Genomic DNA, 16,542 nt, shown 5'->3' with positions numbered 1-16,542 from the left:
AATGTCTGAAAATTATAGGAGTTGAAATCCTACATTTCTGGAATAACTTAGATAGGAAAATTGATGGATGTTTTCTACCCAAATGAAGAATTCATCACACTGTCATGGTCACTGTTTTCTTATTCTCAGAATAATTCTGCTCATCTTGTAGATGCAGAATATTTACTATATATAATTGTCCAGGATCTCCTCTGCCTAAATTATAGCAGAAACAAAGTCATATTTGCAGGAAGTATTAGAACACATACATATATTCAAACATAAATACAAGATATAAAGATTAATTAGTGTTTTCCATTTTTAAAAAATAGATGACTATATTTTGAATGTCAGGAAGGTCTATAATCTCTGAATAGGTTTAGTCCACTTAAAAAAGAATACAGTTACCTTGATTGTCAGAAATAATATACCTCAAAATGAATAAAACACACACTTGTAAAGTTACAAATGCTGCAAATTAACAGGATAATAAAGGTACACGTTTAATATTTCATGATAGAAGTGATTTATTTAACAGTCACTTGGCACATAAAAAGTAGCATTAATTGTTTAACTTGGGTAAGGTATGATGCTGAAATTTATTGTCTTACAGTGTTATTTCTGTTGATTAAAATATATTCCACTTATAAATGATATTTAAATGGTATTTTTCGTTCACTTTACCAATAAAATAAAATAAAATAAAATAAAAATTGCCACTGTGTTAGAATCACACAGTAATGAACTATGATAAATATCAAAGCTTAACTCTGTATGCTCATATATGAGTCAGATCCTAGATTGTTTAACCCAGTTCTGTCTATTCAGAAACTCTTCAAAACATCAGCAGTGGCCCTCCTGAGGCTTGTTGCTTAAAATTATTTCAACTGGAGATGCTAGACATTGAATTGACTTATGCTTTTGATTCTAAAAGCCACTTCATTTGGGACTTACTTATATTCCCTGAAAGTAATGTATTTTCAAAGATACATTTTCCTTTCCACCTTATCTTGGGATAAACTGTTAAGCCAAATATCTATTGTTATCTATTGTTACCTATTATTTTAATGTTTATTATTTTGTCAAGATAAAATTCAAGTTCATCTTGGCAAAATATACTTTACTGCAGAGTTCCCCAACCTTTCTGGCTTTGTGGACTGTCAGGGGTGCGGGGAGGGAGATAAAAGGGATGGTTCCATGCAAGAGGCAGGCAAGCACTTCTGTGGCCCAGTTTGAAGGACTCAAGGCCTGGTAGTGGGCCATGGCATGGGAGTTGGTTTACTGTATACATTTGTGTTGTGGCCCAGCAGGAGCTGTTGGAGCGGCCACCAGACTCCGACAGCGAGGGGCCTGATGAGTCGGCTCTGGAGGATGTGGAGGACCCTGGACAGGGTTCCGACTCTGAGCAGGCTGCAGAGAGGCTGGTTGGCCACCAGGAGGCACCTGAGCCTTGGACTAGTGGGGAGGAGAAAAGAGAGAGTGAGCCAGACGCCAGTAGTGAGTTGTTCCTGGATGCCAAGGTGGCGCAGTGGTTAAATGCAGCACTGCAGGCTACTGCTAGATCAGCAGGTCAGCGGTTCAAATCTCACCGGCTCAGGGTTGACTCAGCCTTCCATCCTTCCGAGGTGGGTAAAATGAGGACCCAGATTGTTGGGGGCAATATGCTGACTCTCTGTAAACCGCTTAGAGAGGCCTGAAAGGCCTATGAAGCGGTATATAAGTCTACTGCTATTGCTATTGCTATTGCATGCACCGAAGAGCTAATAGGTGTCAGGAACAGTTGCGCAGTTACAGGAAGTAATTGCACTCAGCTGGTGGTCATTAGGCTCCTCTGTAGACTATAAAAAGACTGCTTGTGCACACGCCCCTCTTGCAGAAGTCAACGCAGGAACGAATGTCAGAGAACATTGTTATGAGCTTGGCAGTCTGGATTGCTGCCAAGCCTTATCTGTGTTTATTGCTGCCCAAGCTTGTCTGTGCCAAGGACCTGTCTGTCTGTTAATTAAATGCCGTAACATCTTTGGCTCGGAGTGTGCTTTGGTGTGGAACGAGGGGGGTCAGAACACATTTGTGTATGTTATCAATAGATAATGTGACCATCAAATTTTTAACCAAACCACCATGAAAAATGGTAAATAAGCCAATCCTCAAAAGTTTTGTATGTTTAAATTTTTACAACTGGCTTACCACTGGGTGGCACATTTTTAAATGATATTTGGGCTTATATGTGTACTTAAAAAAACATTACTGTAAAAACTCATGGATAAGCTCATTGGATTAGATGAATTAATTTTTTGGATGTATTTTGGCACTTAAAATTCCCAGCTTATCAGCAAGTATATGTAGCGTAGTATTTTGACACACCAAGCTTTCTAAAACTTCATTTTATATTATTGTGTGGATCATAAAGAAACTGAATCGGTAGAGTCCTAGCCAGTGAATTAATTTATGGGAAGATTGCTTTGAAGAAAAGGATTGAAAAAGCTATTTTGGCAGCATCCTCTGATAAATCAGGGACAAGTTCACAGTGAATACTTCAAGTTCTCCTCAATTTTAGGTTTCAACTGGTTTTATTCAGCAGATTAATAGATACAGTCTGTTTTGTTACACATAAGTACATCACTAACCAAACAGAATGGGTTCTCAATGGCCTCCACTGAGTTTTGTATGACACAAGGACAAAGATGAATTCTCAATAAATTGGAGCAACAAGGAGGAGATTGTTTTTCAATACAGAGTTTCCAACTTTCTAATAGATTATTTTTCAAAAGGGAAATACTTTCAATGAACAAGACCTCTTTTACCTTTTTTCTTTAAAAAAAAAGAAAAATAAGCTAATGAGTTCTGTTTTTAATTCAGATGACCTTGAATTGGTTTTTGTTCCATTAATGGCTTTCAGAAGATGAGAAAAAAGCAGTGGTACTGCAACAGTTCTGAGAGAGGTTTAAATGGGGGGAAATGATAGAACTACTGTGAAAGGTAAATAGTAATCATGGTTCATTAGTGATTACTGAGAAAGGCTTCTTAAAAAGGATAAAATATTTATCTCCTGGTGGAATTTTCAGTAGGTAAGGTCCCAAGATTAATTTTATTTTGATGCTAATTTTCTTATTAATATTTATAACCTCTTAAGTATAACATTCAATCCCTTTAACAGTATCTTTGTATTGGTAGTTCTTTTCTTTATGTCAAAAATACCCCATCCAATGAGTTTATTTACCGTTCTATCTAAAATAAAGATGTATATTAAGCAATGCTAACAAGCTCTCAATGCAAGAAATATGTATTTTTGTTTGTGTGAATTCTCCAGGCAGTTTAGAAACATGCTATTATTACACAAGTGTTTAGCACAGTAATCTGAATGCCATCCTGATATATTAATAATCTATTTGCGGGGGGTTCCTCTCAGGTTGGCAATTGATACATATTCCAAAGGCAATATTTTATACCATGAATCATTCATAACCTAAATCTGAACACATTTCCCCTTATATAATTTGATTGATTGCCACAATATGCTTCAGTGTCAAAGCTACATAGCATACATTTTACCATATTTAGCTGAATTCAGTCCTTTAGAATTCAGTTACCTTAGTTTTGTCCATATAGCATAGGTTTATCTCTTTTATTGAAGCACAGGATACATTTCAGTCTTGAGTTAAGTAAAATTTAGGTGGCGATTATATAAATGAATATTGTCAGTTGAAAACTTTGTTGTGTTGTGAAGTAGAAGGCATGTTTTAAATAACAACCAACTAAGCATTGGAAACTGTCCACTAAAATTATTTTTACATCCAAAACTCTCTTATTAACTTAATACAGCCTACCTCCCAGAACTCCAAAACTGCCAGAGACTGCTTTTTTGCACATCTCCTTGTGAGGAGTAGCTGTTTGGAACACTTGTAATCACAGTTCCTTTCCTTGTCTTCATTCCCACTTAATCATGACCCACTTTTTTCAGAATCATCTTCAATCTGCTACCTACTTACCTAGCTACATTTGTATGCAGTTCAATATTTCAGATTTACAACAATGTAAAAACTATTAAATGTTTACAGTAATTCAACTCTATTCAATTTCACGAATCAAAGAAAAAACTATAGACATAATGTAGAATACCAAATAATCCACAGGCAAGAAAATCTGGTTTCATATGGTGAACATTCACCTCTAAAGGAGCTTCAGACCTTCTGGAAGATTAATACTAAAGGGCTCAGCTTGACTTCTAGAAAAAGAGTATTCCAGAATATAATACCTTTCCTGAGAAACAATGTTTGCTCACTTTACCTCCTTCTTGAACTTTGAGTATCATAAGCAACTTCCCTGTAAGGATCACCTCAACTTTAGTTGGAGAAGGAAGTCTTGAAAGTGCTTGGAAGCAAAACCATATAGGACTTCATTGATCAAACTAGCATTTTGAATTCGTCTGGAAACTCATTAATAACTACTCAGGGCCTGCAAGTGAGACATAAGCACAGCAACTAAACTCAGTTAAGATCGGTTTTGGGCCAACTATATTTTTTGAGTATGTTTACAAAGCAGTCAGACACAGCACGTTGCAGAAGTCTAACTACATGTTAACGAGGACATGAGTTACAATAGTCAGATTTTCTCTCTTCTGAGCAAAGATCCAAAGTCTCCACCTGGCCATTCAGAAGTAACAATGTTTCTTGGAGGACTCCTGAACTGCAGACCTGCTGCTTCTAAGATAGTACTACTACTCAAATGACAACACTGATGGAGTGTCAAAGTTCCAACTGACAAACCCAACTAAGCAAGCACTGTTGAAATGTTCTGAACTCTGAATGCAAAACTTCATTGAGTACATCATATCGATGCAGATTGAAAGTACTCAATAAAGTTTTGCATTCAGAGATTGAAACGTCTTAGCAGTGTTTGATTGGTTGGGTTCGTCAGTCGGAACCTTGACCCTCTTTCAGTGTCATTTGAAGAATAGTATTATCTTAGAGGCAGCAGGTCTGCAGTTTAGGAGAACCAAAATAATGAATAGTAACTATTTACTTTACTGTGCCTTGTCCAGGGGTGGGTTTCTCGCCCCGTTCCAACCGGTTCAGTTGGAACGGGGCCGGCAGCGTCCTTGTGCACGCGCGCGGTGCACGCATGCGTACTAGCATCTGTGCGATGCTCCAGCTGCTCCTGGAGGATCGCGCAGGCGCTGTATGCGTCCTGCGCATGCCTGGAAGCACAGAACTCGTCAAAACCAGGTAAGGAGTGCGGGCGGGCGGGTGGACCCTTCGCCGTTCCCGGAAGTTACTTACTTCCGGGTTCGCCGACCAACCGGTTCGCGGGGACTGCCGCGAACCGGTTGAAACCCACCCCTGGTCTTGTCCCATCCAGCCCTCAACAACCTCTAGACAGTGGAAAAAGATTTTGATGGCATCTTCAGCTGGGCCAAAAGTAGCACTATGAAGCTGGAAATTACTAGCATATTGATGGTAGCAATAACATTTAGACTATATACCTCTTTACAGTGCTTTACAGCCCTTTCTAAGTGGCTTACAGAGTCAGCATATTGTTCCCAACAATCTGGGTCCTTAGTTTACTGACTTTGGAAGGATAGAAAGCTGAGTCAACCTTGAGCTGGTGAGAATTGAACTGGCAGTCAGCAGAATTATCTTATAGTACTGCATTCTAACCACTGCACCACCACGGCTCTATGGCAGCATGCTCTAAATTGGCAGTTGTTACCTCTCAGTGGCTTCATATAAATGTTAAGCAGCAATGATGAAAGAACCAACATTGCGATACCTCATAAGAAAGAGGTCATCAGAGTGATGTCATCCTTCACTGGCACCAGAACTCCTTTCTGAAGTAGGAATGGAACTGTTTTGCTTCCAATTCCCAATCCTCTTAGGTTATCCAGGAAGACATTTCCAGTAGCAATGAAGGAAGATGTCAATCTAACGGCCTTTCTCTTATGGGTACCACAAGGCTGGTCATCAACTTGGCTAGACTGTGCCAGTCAGTCAAGATGAGTCAAGCCTTTGGTGAATATGAATATTTTTCTTGGCAGAATGCTGATTGAAATGGGCATAGTTGCCAAGCAGGAGCAACTCCTAAACATCCCTTCGTGAAGGAATTTACTACACTGAACAATGCAGTTAGCTGACAGTCTGCTGACACAATGTGATACTAGGAAGGAGAAGCATTGGCATTTCGTCTCCATTATTGTTATAGTGTAGAGTTCAACTTGAGCTTGTATTTATGCTATTTAAGTTCATTATTAGCCTTTTGCCACTAACACTTCAATTGTAATTTCTGATATTTTACCACCTATAACTTTTTGATAAACCAGTGTGAGCATCTTAATAAACCAATGATTGGTACACAGAGATTATTCGGGTGGAAACTTGTTGAGAATCCGGTTACCGCAGTTTCTAGAAACTACCTAGATCAGATTGCTGAGCATCAACCACAGTGCACTCTAGAAGTTCTTTAGGGCTATTAGATTTCTTGGCTGGACTTCTTGCCTAATGTTTTCTTCTCAACATTTTGAGAGTTTATGCACCTGTCAGTTTCTGTTCTATACATGCATGAAGCATCAATCTGATGAGAACTTTTACAGCAAACCTTCTATACGCCACAGTAAAGAGTTATTTTTTTAGGGGGGCATCCAGCAAATGCAAAAGAATTATAGCATATGATTGAGTGAAGCTGATTTGGTGACTTATTTTTGACTTGACATTTGTTGATTAACTTGTATTACAAGTGACCCAAAAAATAACTGAAGTTTCTTACTTCATAAACGTTAACACTTGTGTTTAAAAACTTCAGTAATCCTTCAGAATTAGGTCTCCCTGAAACTTTAATGGCTGTCATACATTTGGATGTTTCATCTATTTTTTTTCCTGTTTTTCAGGGTGTTCCAGGTCCTGGCCAATATAATATAAAAAGTGAGTTTGGGAAGGCAGGTAGCATCATGAAAAGTGAAGCTCAGCATGTTCCTTTTCTTTCTCTTTCCGAGGTAAAATGTGTTATAGCTCTTCCTCATTTGCAACTTTCTTTAACTATCATTGTTATTAGCCTATCTGAGGAATTCAAAGAACTGTTTTATGGGATTTTGTTTGCAGAGGAATGTCTGCAGTGGTTTTTTTTGCGATATTTACAAATACGTTAAATAGAACATGATGGCGGCAGATAGACTATTTGCACAGAAGTTCTTACAGATTATAATTAGTCACTAGATTATTTATCAGATCCATAAGATGTACATTAGATATACAGTACATCAGATCCAAAATACAACTATAACCAGAGATAATTCAGTTACATTCCATGGAATTTTTTTGCTCTTTCTTTCTTCCTCCCTCTCCCTCTTTCTCTCTCCCTCTCCCCACCCCTCTCTCTCTTCCTTTGGAAAGCTAGGAAAGATTCCTAATCATTGAGGCTCATCAATTCTAACTGCTCTTATGGTAATGTTACACAAAAAGTAGCGTGCTTGCCAGAATTTCTAACAGTTTCTTCATGCATGACACTGTGAAGAGAATGGAAATGTCAATTCAAAATATCAAAAGATTGAGAATTATATATAAATAATGAACAGACAACAGAGGAACAAGAACACAAACAGCTTATTTCATTTTATATTCAAAAACAACCCCGCTTCCCCATTCTGGAATAGCAGTGTAAGGCTCTCAAGCATTATTCGATCTAATTATATGGAATCTTCTTTAGGGTGTTGTGTTCTCTTGCATTCAGGTACAAAAGAATCAGAACTTTTTTATTTTTGCTTATTCTTGGAAAGTAAATTCTTTCCAAATTTGGTTTACGCATTGAACAGAACAGGTTATAAAATATATTTGTTTGACATCATTTCTTAACTATGGTTTAAGCTAGGATAAACAGACAGTGAACTCTGGATATGAAAAGTCATAATGTGATTAATATATCACTTAGCAACTGCTATTTCTTAGCAGTTTTAGGCCCCAGAACTTGAGCATGAAGCAGTCTCCAGCCACCAAACATCTTGCCATTTTAAAATTGACTTACTTTTACAGAGTGTTTGCTCATGCCTGTTTTAATATAACCAGAATCATGCAGATGAGATGGATGGAATAGAAACTTGGTAAATAAGATAGATAGATAGATAGATAGATATCAATTTTAATCTCTTATTGCAATGTAGATTTAATAATTATAATAATTAACAAGAATATATAATATAATAATTAACAAGAAGCAATGAGTGGAAGCTAATCAAGGAGAGAAGCAACTTAGAACTAAGGAAAAATTTCCTGACAGTTAGAACAATTAATAATTGGAACAACTTGCCTCTAGAAGTTGTGAATGCTCCAACACTGGAAGTTCTTAAAAAGATGTTGGATAACTATTTGTCTGAAGTAGTGTGGGGTTTCCTGCCTAAGCAGGGGGTTGGACTAGAAGACCTCCAAGGTCCCTTATTCCAACTATTCTATTCTATTCTATTCTATTCTATTCTATTCTATTCTATTCTATTCTATTCTATTCTATTCTATTCTATTCTATTCTATTCTATTCTATTCTATCTTTATGCATCTAGCCCTGGTAGATTAGGAGTGGCTGAAATAACAGTACCCACCACTAGGTTCTTGCTTCCATGACAATGATAAAAACAGAAGTGGTTTTGCAGGATTGAATTGTAAGCTGTGCCCCAGTTCTCGGGGGTGTGCTCAGTGTCATAATTTAGACAGAAAAGAAAAGTGACTTATAGCACAGTGTTGCAGTGCTGCTTCTTGTCACTAGAGACCACAGCACTGCTGGTCAAAATGCCTGGTCATGCACTATAAAACATTACATGAATGTATATAATAAATGTATTTTATGATGCCTCTGAAAGCAAACTTTATTGGCTACATAGATGAATTATTTGCAAACATGCAGCCTATGGCAGTCTACAAATAGTCCTCAGTTAATGACCACAAAGGGGAATGGCAATTCTGTCGCTGAGCTAGACATTATGTTACTGCAATAGACTTACAACCACATTTCTGATATTGTCATTAAGCAAATTAGCCATAGTTGTTAAGACATTACGTGATTATGAGTTGCAATTTTACTGCCAGCTTCTCCATTGATTCTGCTTTGCTTATACCGTACCAAAATAGGTCTCTCTTTACTCAGTAACTGTATAAGTGATTTGTCTGCTACTTCTATATTAATATTCTCTTGCATTTTCTTAGAGGTTTGCTCCTCTGAAACCTTCTACTCCAGCTCCTGGCACATATGATGAAACACGCTCTGCTCTTGAATGTCTGAAAAGACCATGTAGATCAAAAAGCATCCCATTTGGCCATACCTCAGTTCGATTCACCAGTGATTCCAGATTGCAGACATCACCAGGTATATCAGTATATCTTCATCCTCTATAATCTGTCAGAAGAGGAAGCCTGTAGAGTTGATTGGGCTTCTGATGTCTTTCCCCCTCTCAGTTATCCTTTCGGTCTATTGCCCATGCTTCAGGTTCATAGGTCTTATAAAGTGATTCAGGTTTTTGAACTATCTCTGTTGGTCCATAAATTTAAGTTTGCTTTGACACTGGTAAAATATCAGTTATCCAAATTTTCTTTTAAAATGAATACCATATTTTTCAGAGTATAAGACACACCTTCCCCCCGCCCTTAAAAGAGTGTGGAAATGCTGGTGCGTCATATACACTGAATACAGCCATTTTTGGCCTCCTGAAGTCCCGCCCCCCCATTTTTGCAAAAAAAGGGCAATTTTTCACAAAAATGGAGGCATTTTTGCCTTCCCTCAGCCCCCAGCAGCACTCTGCAGGCTTGGGGCTGGGGTAAGGCAAAATGCCTCTGTTTTTGCAAAAAATGGCCTGTTTTCCTCTCATTTTTTGCAAAAATGGCGTTTTTGTCTTATCCCAGCCCTGCTGAATCCTACAGTGTGCTGCTGGGGGCTGAGGGAAGGCAAACACTTTTTTTTTCTTACTTACCTGTTGTGACTCAGCAGAAGTTTGCTGTGAGTTGAGTCGGGATGCAGGAATAACAATGCAGCTGGGGCTCGTTAGTGTGGTCTTCGGGAGATAAAAGGACTGATGGTGCCACGCCCTGGTTGCAGAAGTCAATGTTCGTCGTTTGTTCATGGTTCATCGTTCATCGGTCGTGGTTTGTTTGTGAGAGGCACTTGGAGAAGTGATTTGCTTTCTTTCTGTACACCTGGTTTAGCCATAAGAGATCTTTGTTTTTGCATTCTGTTATCTTCTTGCCAGAGACTTTATTTATGTTTATTTTTGGGCTCGCAGCCAGCGTGAGCCGAGGCAGATAAAGTTCTTTCCTTTTAAGTCTATCTGCCTGTCGTCTTTGAATGAGCGAAGAAGGGGGGGGGGGTCAGAACACTTACCTCTTGGAAATCTTGGTGTGTCTTATACACCAGTGCATCTTATAGTCCGAAAAATACAGTATGTATAAAATCCATACATACGATCCATTCAGTAAGAAATATGATAAATAGGATCTCATAAGGTGAATCTTTTCAGTTATAGACGTGCAACCTAGCCTTATGCCTTCAGGATAGAAAAAGATGACAAATATCAAATTAACAGCTCAGTTTAACAGCCACAACACAATAATGTTGTGTTCACTATAATTTTAGATAATGAAAGTCCCATGCATCTTCAGTAATCCAAACTTCCAAATCTAGATTTGCTTCCATTTATAGAATAATAGTTAAAGAAGTAACAACATACTTGCATACTTTAATTAACCAATTTTTCTTCATGCTGATATTACAAAGGGCTCAAAAGGAACATGGTCCTTTACAGATTATATTTATGTTATAATGCTACTTGCCTTTTGGGAACACTTTGTGCAGTTGACTGATTTGATAACCCTATATTGATTTTAATACTTTTTTGCATTGGCTTTGGGGCATTATTTATATAATCACCTGAATAATAGTTAGTAAATAATAGCTTTTCCTTCCTTCCTTCCTTCCTTCCTTCCTTCCTTCCTTCCTTCCTTCCTTCCTTCCTTCCTTCCTTCCTTCCTTCCTTCCTTCCTTCCTTCCTAACACTTCATGGCTCTAATATGCTACTACATTAGGCTGCTAGGTCAAACATGACTTCCTGAATGTCAATTAACTTTCTTGACATTCAGTCCTTTTCTGATTTCAGAATTGAATTTCTTACCTCTTTAGCTTGCTACTCCTCAAGGGTCAGATTTTAGTCATTAACTTCCATCTGCTTCTCTCCACATTTTAGTTTTTGTAACACATGGTGAAACGGATGCAACCACTGGGTGCATTTTCCCTTTGGGAAATTAAGAGCAAAATTGGAGGTTGTATTCTTTGCTATGGGAGTCTGCCGTGTTCTCTTTTTATATCTCTAGAAATGATACCATAAAATTCTTTAATGCTCTCTGAATCAAATTATTCTGAATATCTCCTTGTGAGAGAAATTGAGAATCAACTTGCAATCAATTTCAACTAACTGTCTTAGATAACCAAACATTGCAAAAGCAACCGAAAAGTTATTAAAAAGGATATTGGAATGCCCAATTATCTATCTATCTATCTATCTATCTATCTATCTATCTATCTATCTATCTATCTATCTATCTATCTATCTATCATCTATCTTATGTGCCTATCTCACATAAGTGATTCTGGTTGGATCACAAATAAAAAGCAGAATTAAACAGAATTAAAATATAATTAAAATCAACTTAAAATTAACAATGGAAAGGTTGAAAGGTTAAAAAGGCCCCGGTGTGTGTGTGTGTGTGTCCTTAGGCCATTAACCCACCCGCAGGATTGCATATCATTAAATTCTAAGGAGTAGATAAAAGATGAGCTTTTAAATGTAAGTGCATAGGCTTTTGGTCCCAGAATTTTAAAAGTAAATAACTTATTATTAGCCAAGCGTGGAAATATTCTAGGCTATCTGAAAATATGTGACTTTATTTTACATACTTGCTGCAACTGTCAATGTCACATCTCCATACTCTTTCATCTTTGACAAGGTCACCTTTATTGATAGCCCAAAAGAGCTATTTATCCTTGTGTTGCAGATCATGCTAGTTATCCTAAGACTGTAGAGGTCATCAGCACTAGGACACTCACTCCTGAGACAAATAGTATCTATTAAAGTTATTCTCAAGAGTGCTGTCTTTTTAAAAAAAAACAAAATAAAACAAAGCAATGAGTGAGGCTCGTATAGTAATCAACTACTGAATAGGCTAGCTGTAGATATTTGGGAAATATTATGATATTTGGGAAATATTATGCTACGAATAAGCATTCCTTCCACTGTTTTTGAGGGTGACCAAATTCTATCAGATTCTATTTTTTGAATTAAGTCTTCATTGTAGAAATGTTTGTCTGCAAGCAAAAGTAAATGAAATTTATCATTAAAGGACAGAATGACCTTCCTTCATTTATTTATCTTAACAATGACTTCTGATATATTGTCCTTTCTACATTCTTTCTCTTGCTGCTCTCCTTCTGTGTCCCTGAGGACATATCTTTGCTTATGTCCTCTTAACCCACAAGAGGTTTGTCATTTATCTTTAACATAAAATGTTGAACACAATATTTATTGTAACTTTGGAGGAACTTAAATAAGGAATTTCCTGCCCGATGAAGTTGTGTATCACAGGTTTCAAGTAGTTACAGAGTTTCTGCATCAGTATTTTTTATATTTTGATTTATAGTTTTCTTTTCATCTGTTGAAGTCAAGATGGTGTTCAAGGTCTCTGCAGATGGCTTCTCAAGCATGCCTTATCAGATCCAAATCTGTTAAGCTTCAGCTGTTTTGTGACAGTGTAAGCTTTTCTCTGCCATAGTAGTAAAGCATAAGATGAGAAAGTAATCTAATCTATTCTTTTTCCAGTTTACATTGTGCCTAGAATTAATATTTTGATAGTCTTTTTTGATAGTAGGTTCACTTTTAATACTGAAGTTGATATAAAGTTCTTTACTGATAGGATTCTGTGGTTCCAAGCAATCTATATAGAATGGGTTCCTAATCGATATTCAAATGAGCATTATTATAATTTGAAATAGGTGGCATATGCTAAAATAGCTTCAAATTGTAATTTAAATTACTGTAAAACTGAAACTCTGGTGCTGGAGAAGACTGAGTGGCCATTTAAATAGTTTTAAGTGAAATAAATACCTAAGGCTGCAGCTCATTTCTCAGCTCCTATCATTGTATTCTGATTCACAACTAGCTAATCTTAATTCTAAGGAATGCAGTGGCTCAGTATCTTAAATACTGAGCTTATCGATCAGAAAGGTCAGCAGTTCAGCAGATAACAAATCCATTGCGCCGCATAACGGAATGAGCTCCCGTTACTTGTCCCAGCTTCTGCCAACCTAGCAGTTTGAAAGCACGTAAAAATGCAAGTAGAAAAATAGGAACCACCTTTGGTGGGAAGGTAACAGTGTTCCGTCTGCCTTTGGCATTTAGTCATGCTGGCCACATAACCACAGAGATGTCTTCAGACAGTGCTGGCTCTTCAGCTTTGAAATGGAGATGAGCACCACCCCCAGAGTCGGGAACAACTAGCACATATGTGCGAGAGGAACCTTTACCTTAATCTTAATTCTAATTGATTTAATCTTATTTGACTGAAATTGAATTATATTTATAGGTTTCAGAAATAACGGTAAATGTGTATACATTATTTTGCTTATGATTTTGGTTCAAGTGAATTTGCTTAATGTAACCAAATTCCATTGTGCACTTACAGGTCCTGCATTTTATAATATCCTCAATTACAGAATTGCAACGCCCCATTTTAAAAATGTTCTCGCAGAGACAAAAAAGAAAGGAGCATTTGGATCTACAGTTCCCCGATTGTTATATTTAGTTAACAGGCAAGCTTTTGCTACACCTGGACCAGCTGATTATCAGGTAACATTTTTTTTGCCTACCTATCTTTGCTCTTAGAGCAAAGTACTTCTCTTCATGAAGAATTGGTAGCTCAACTACTATTTAACTACGAGAACCATAGGAAAGTCCTACATTTAAAATATTTCACATCTGAATGCCAGATAGTATTGCTTTCTTATTTTGTAATTTCTAATAAAAATTATGGATTATTAGGCCAGTGATGTGGTCCAATATGGCTTTGTTCATGTTCCTCTGCAAAGAAGCAGACACATGGGGTGATAACTAGTTCTTCTGAGTCGTGTGTAAACAGATGTAAATTTATTGTTTTGCTCTCATTGCCTTCATTGGCAATGGTGCTACAGTGGTTAGAATGTAGTATAGCAAGCTGCTAACTCCGCCTTCAGTTTTGAGTTCTATCCTGACTGCCCCAAGGTTGACTCAGCCTTTCGTCTTTCTGAGGTTGGTAAAGCGAGGACCCAGATTGTTGGAGGCAATATGCTGACAAAGTAAACCTCCCAGAGATTGCTATAAAGCACTATGGGGCAGTATATAAGTCTAAATGCTACTGCTATTTAGGAATTAGTTTATGTTATTCTCAACTAATAATTTTCAGTCTTATCCTTCTCTGTCCCCATTACCCTTCCTTTTGCTCATCACAGATTTCTAAAGACCTATGTAAATCCCCACTGAATTGTGGGGTAGCTTACCTTAAACTTTTTGAGCAGCTTTTACATGAAGCTGGGATGTTTAGGAAAGTTTAATACATATATAGATATATAAAATGGTAAATAAACAATTGTGTGATATTTTAAGAATGAGTAAAGGTATTGTTCATAAAACCTTATGCTGCAGGGAACCCGCAATTTCTTTGTACATAGAAACAATATCTATAATTTGAAAATTCCTAACATTTTAATCCTTGAGAATCACATCCCTCTTCAAAAATGTGTTAGGGGTGGCATAGTTTGCCTTTCTTAAATGATATATTTTTTAATTAGCATAGAAACTCTTATCTTTCACACACATACTCTCATATTATCAAACATATTAAGGATGACTACCTCGGTGTCCATTAACATTCCCTGACAGCTTAATTTAATAGAATTATAATCATGTGAAGGAGGAAATGAATACATATTACCAAATATATTAGATGTAGGGACAATTTTCTTCGGAATATTTCAGATGTAAATACTTTCCCCTTAGATCCTAATCAAGCTGAAATCAAGCTAATATTATATTATAGATAAATTTGTAAATGGGTCTCTTGATAGCAGAGGGTAGGAAGTACTATGAAAATAGGATCATAAAATATTATAAGCCTGTCCTTCAAAATTATCCAGATGAAAAGTTACATAAATGTTCTCCAAGCAGGTAAAATATCACATAAGGAATATCATATAATTATGAGAAATAATATGCATATCTTTATATATATATACGCACGCACACATACATACATACATACATACATACATACATACATAAGCCTTTACATTGCCTTATGAATACTAAGCAGTTTTAGCTTTATGTAGAAATCCTTCCTTTCATTTAGCCAAATGTAACTTAAATCAGAAGTAACTTACATACATTGGTAGGGGGAAATGAATGAATGTATCACAGTGGGGAACCCATGTCCTAAAAATGGGAGGGAACATCAGAGGTTTCTTTCTAAATCCTCTCATATACAATATGCTAGTTTTTATGGAATTAATCTGTATTGGGATTTTATAGATTTTACTGAACAGTACAATACTCATACAAGTGAATTTACAATAAAACCTAATTATTTGATAAACAGTAAAGACTGGGCTGGATTATGAAGGCACATCTGGACTTCAAAGTATTGTTATGTATTCACATTTCAGATGAAACAAGCTGTGGAAGAATCACATAAGAAGAAAAAGGAATTGTCTGTTTTTGTATCAACAATTGAGAGAATTCCAGTAATCCACTCGGTAAGCTACCTTCAGACTGAATTTCTTTCCTGAATAGTGCAGGAAATACAAAAAAATGTATTTTGCAAGGTAAATTTGCAAGTCATATACTTCAAACAGAATGACTCCATTAAAGTCAATATTTTTGGGGAACAGGAAATTTTTGCCAGTGCTTAATAAGAGTATGAAGATAAAATGCTATTGAAATGTGAACATATTTAAACTATACCAGTATAGTTTATAATATAATGTATTTTTATGAAACTGGTAAACACTGAGTAGTTAACATTATTGTGACATACACATCTAGCATATTTCTTCAGCTAAGAGCTGAAGTGTTAATTAGATAAACATCTGCCTTCCCAATGGTATATAATCGAGAGACAGGTGTTTAATTGAGGCTATTTAAGAAGGGTGTTAATTACACTTCACATTTTAGTCCTCATCCTAACTTGGATTGAAAGGCAACAATTTATCTCTTGTGTATTTATTCAAACATGGAATTATAAAATGTAATTGATTATAGGTAATCCTCAATTACGACCACAGTTGAGCGCAAAACTTCCAGTGCCAAGCAAGATAGTTATTAAGTGATTTGGACACGATTTTACAACCTTTCTTGCCATAGTTGTTAACTGAATCAGTGCAGTTGTTAGGTTAGTAACGTATTTGTTAAGTGAATCTGGCTTCCCCATTGACTTTGCTTGTCAGAAGGTCACAAAAGATGATCACATGACCCCAGAAAACTGCAACTTTCATAAGTACATGCCAGTTGCCAAGTGTCTG

The 16,542-nt window shown here is 36.7% G+C and overlaps 1 protein-coding gene across 3 annotated transcripts in view; it reads left to right on the top strand.

The window, feature by feature from the left end:
• The window catches only part of STPG2 (sperm tail PG-rich repeat containing 2), a 181,563-nt gene that overhangs the window by 36,756 nt on the left and 128,265 nt on the right, over positions 1–16,542 (top strand). The window contains exons 7-10 of one of the 3 annotated variants that reach the window (XM_087723773.1): positions 6,860–6,964; positions 9,159–9,318; positions 13,677–13,840; positions 15,688–15,777. In XM_087723773.1, coding sequence (XP_087579899.1) covers positions 6,860–6,964; positions 9,159–9,318; positions 13,677–13,840; positions 15,688–15,777 — 519 coding nt within the window. The remainder of the gene's footprint in view (positions 1–6,859; positions 6,965–9,158; positions 9,319–13,676; positions 13,841–15,687; positions 15,778–16,542) is intronic. The other 2 variants (XM_087723775.1, XM_087723774.1) reach the window with 2 other exon arrangements.

The sequence above is a fragment of the Thamnophis sirtalis genome, unplaced genomic scaffold (genome assembly GCF_051295495.1).
Source record: "Thamnophis sirtalis isolate CommonGarterSnake01/CBP01778 unplaced genomic scaffold, rThaSir2_p1.2 scaffold_10, whole genome shotgun sequence".
Lineage (NCBI taxonomy): Eukaryota > Metazoa > Chordata > Lepidosauria > Squamata > Natricidae > Thamnophis > Thamnophis sirtalis.
Note: the sequence above shows the minus strand (reverse complement) of the source record. Positions and strands in the feature narration are given on the sequence as shown.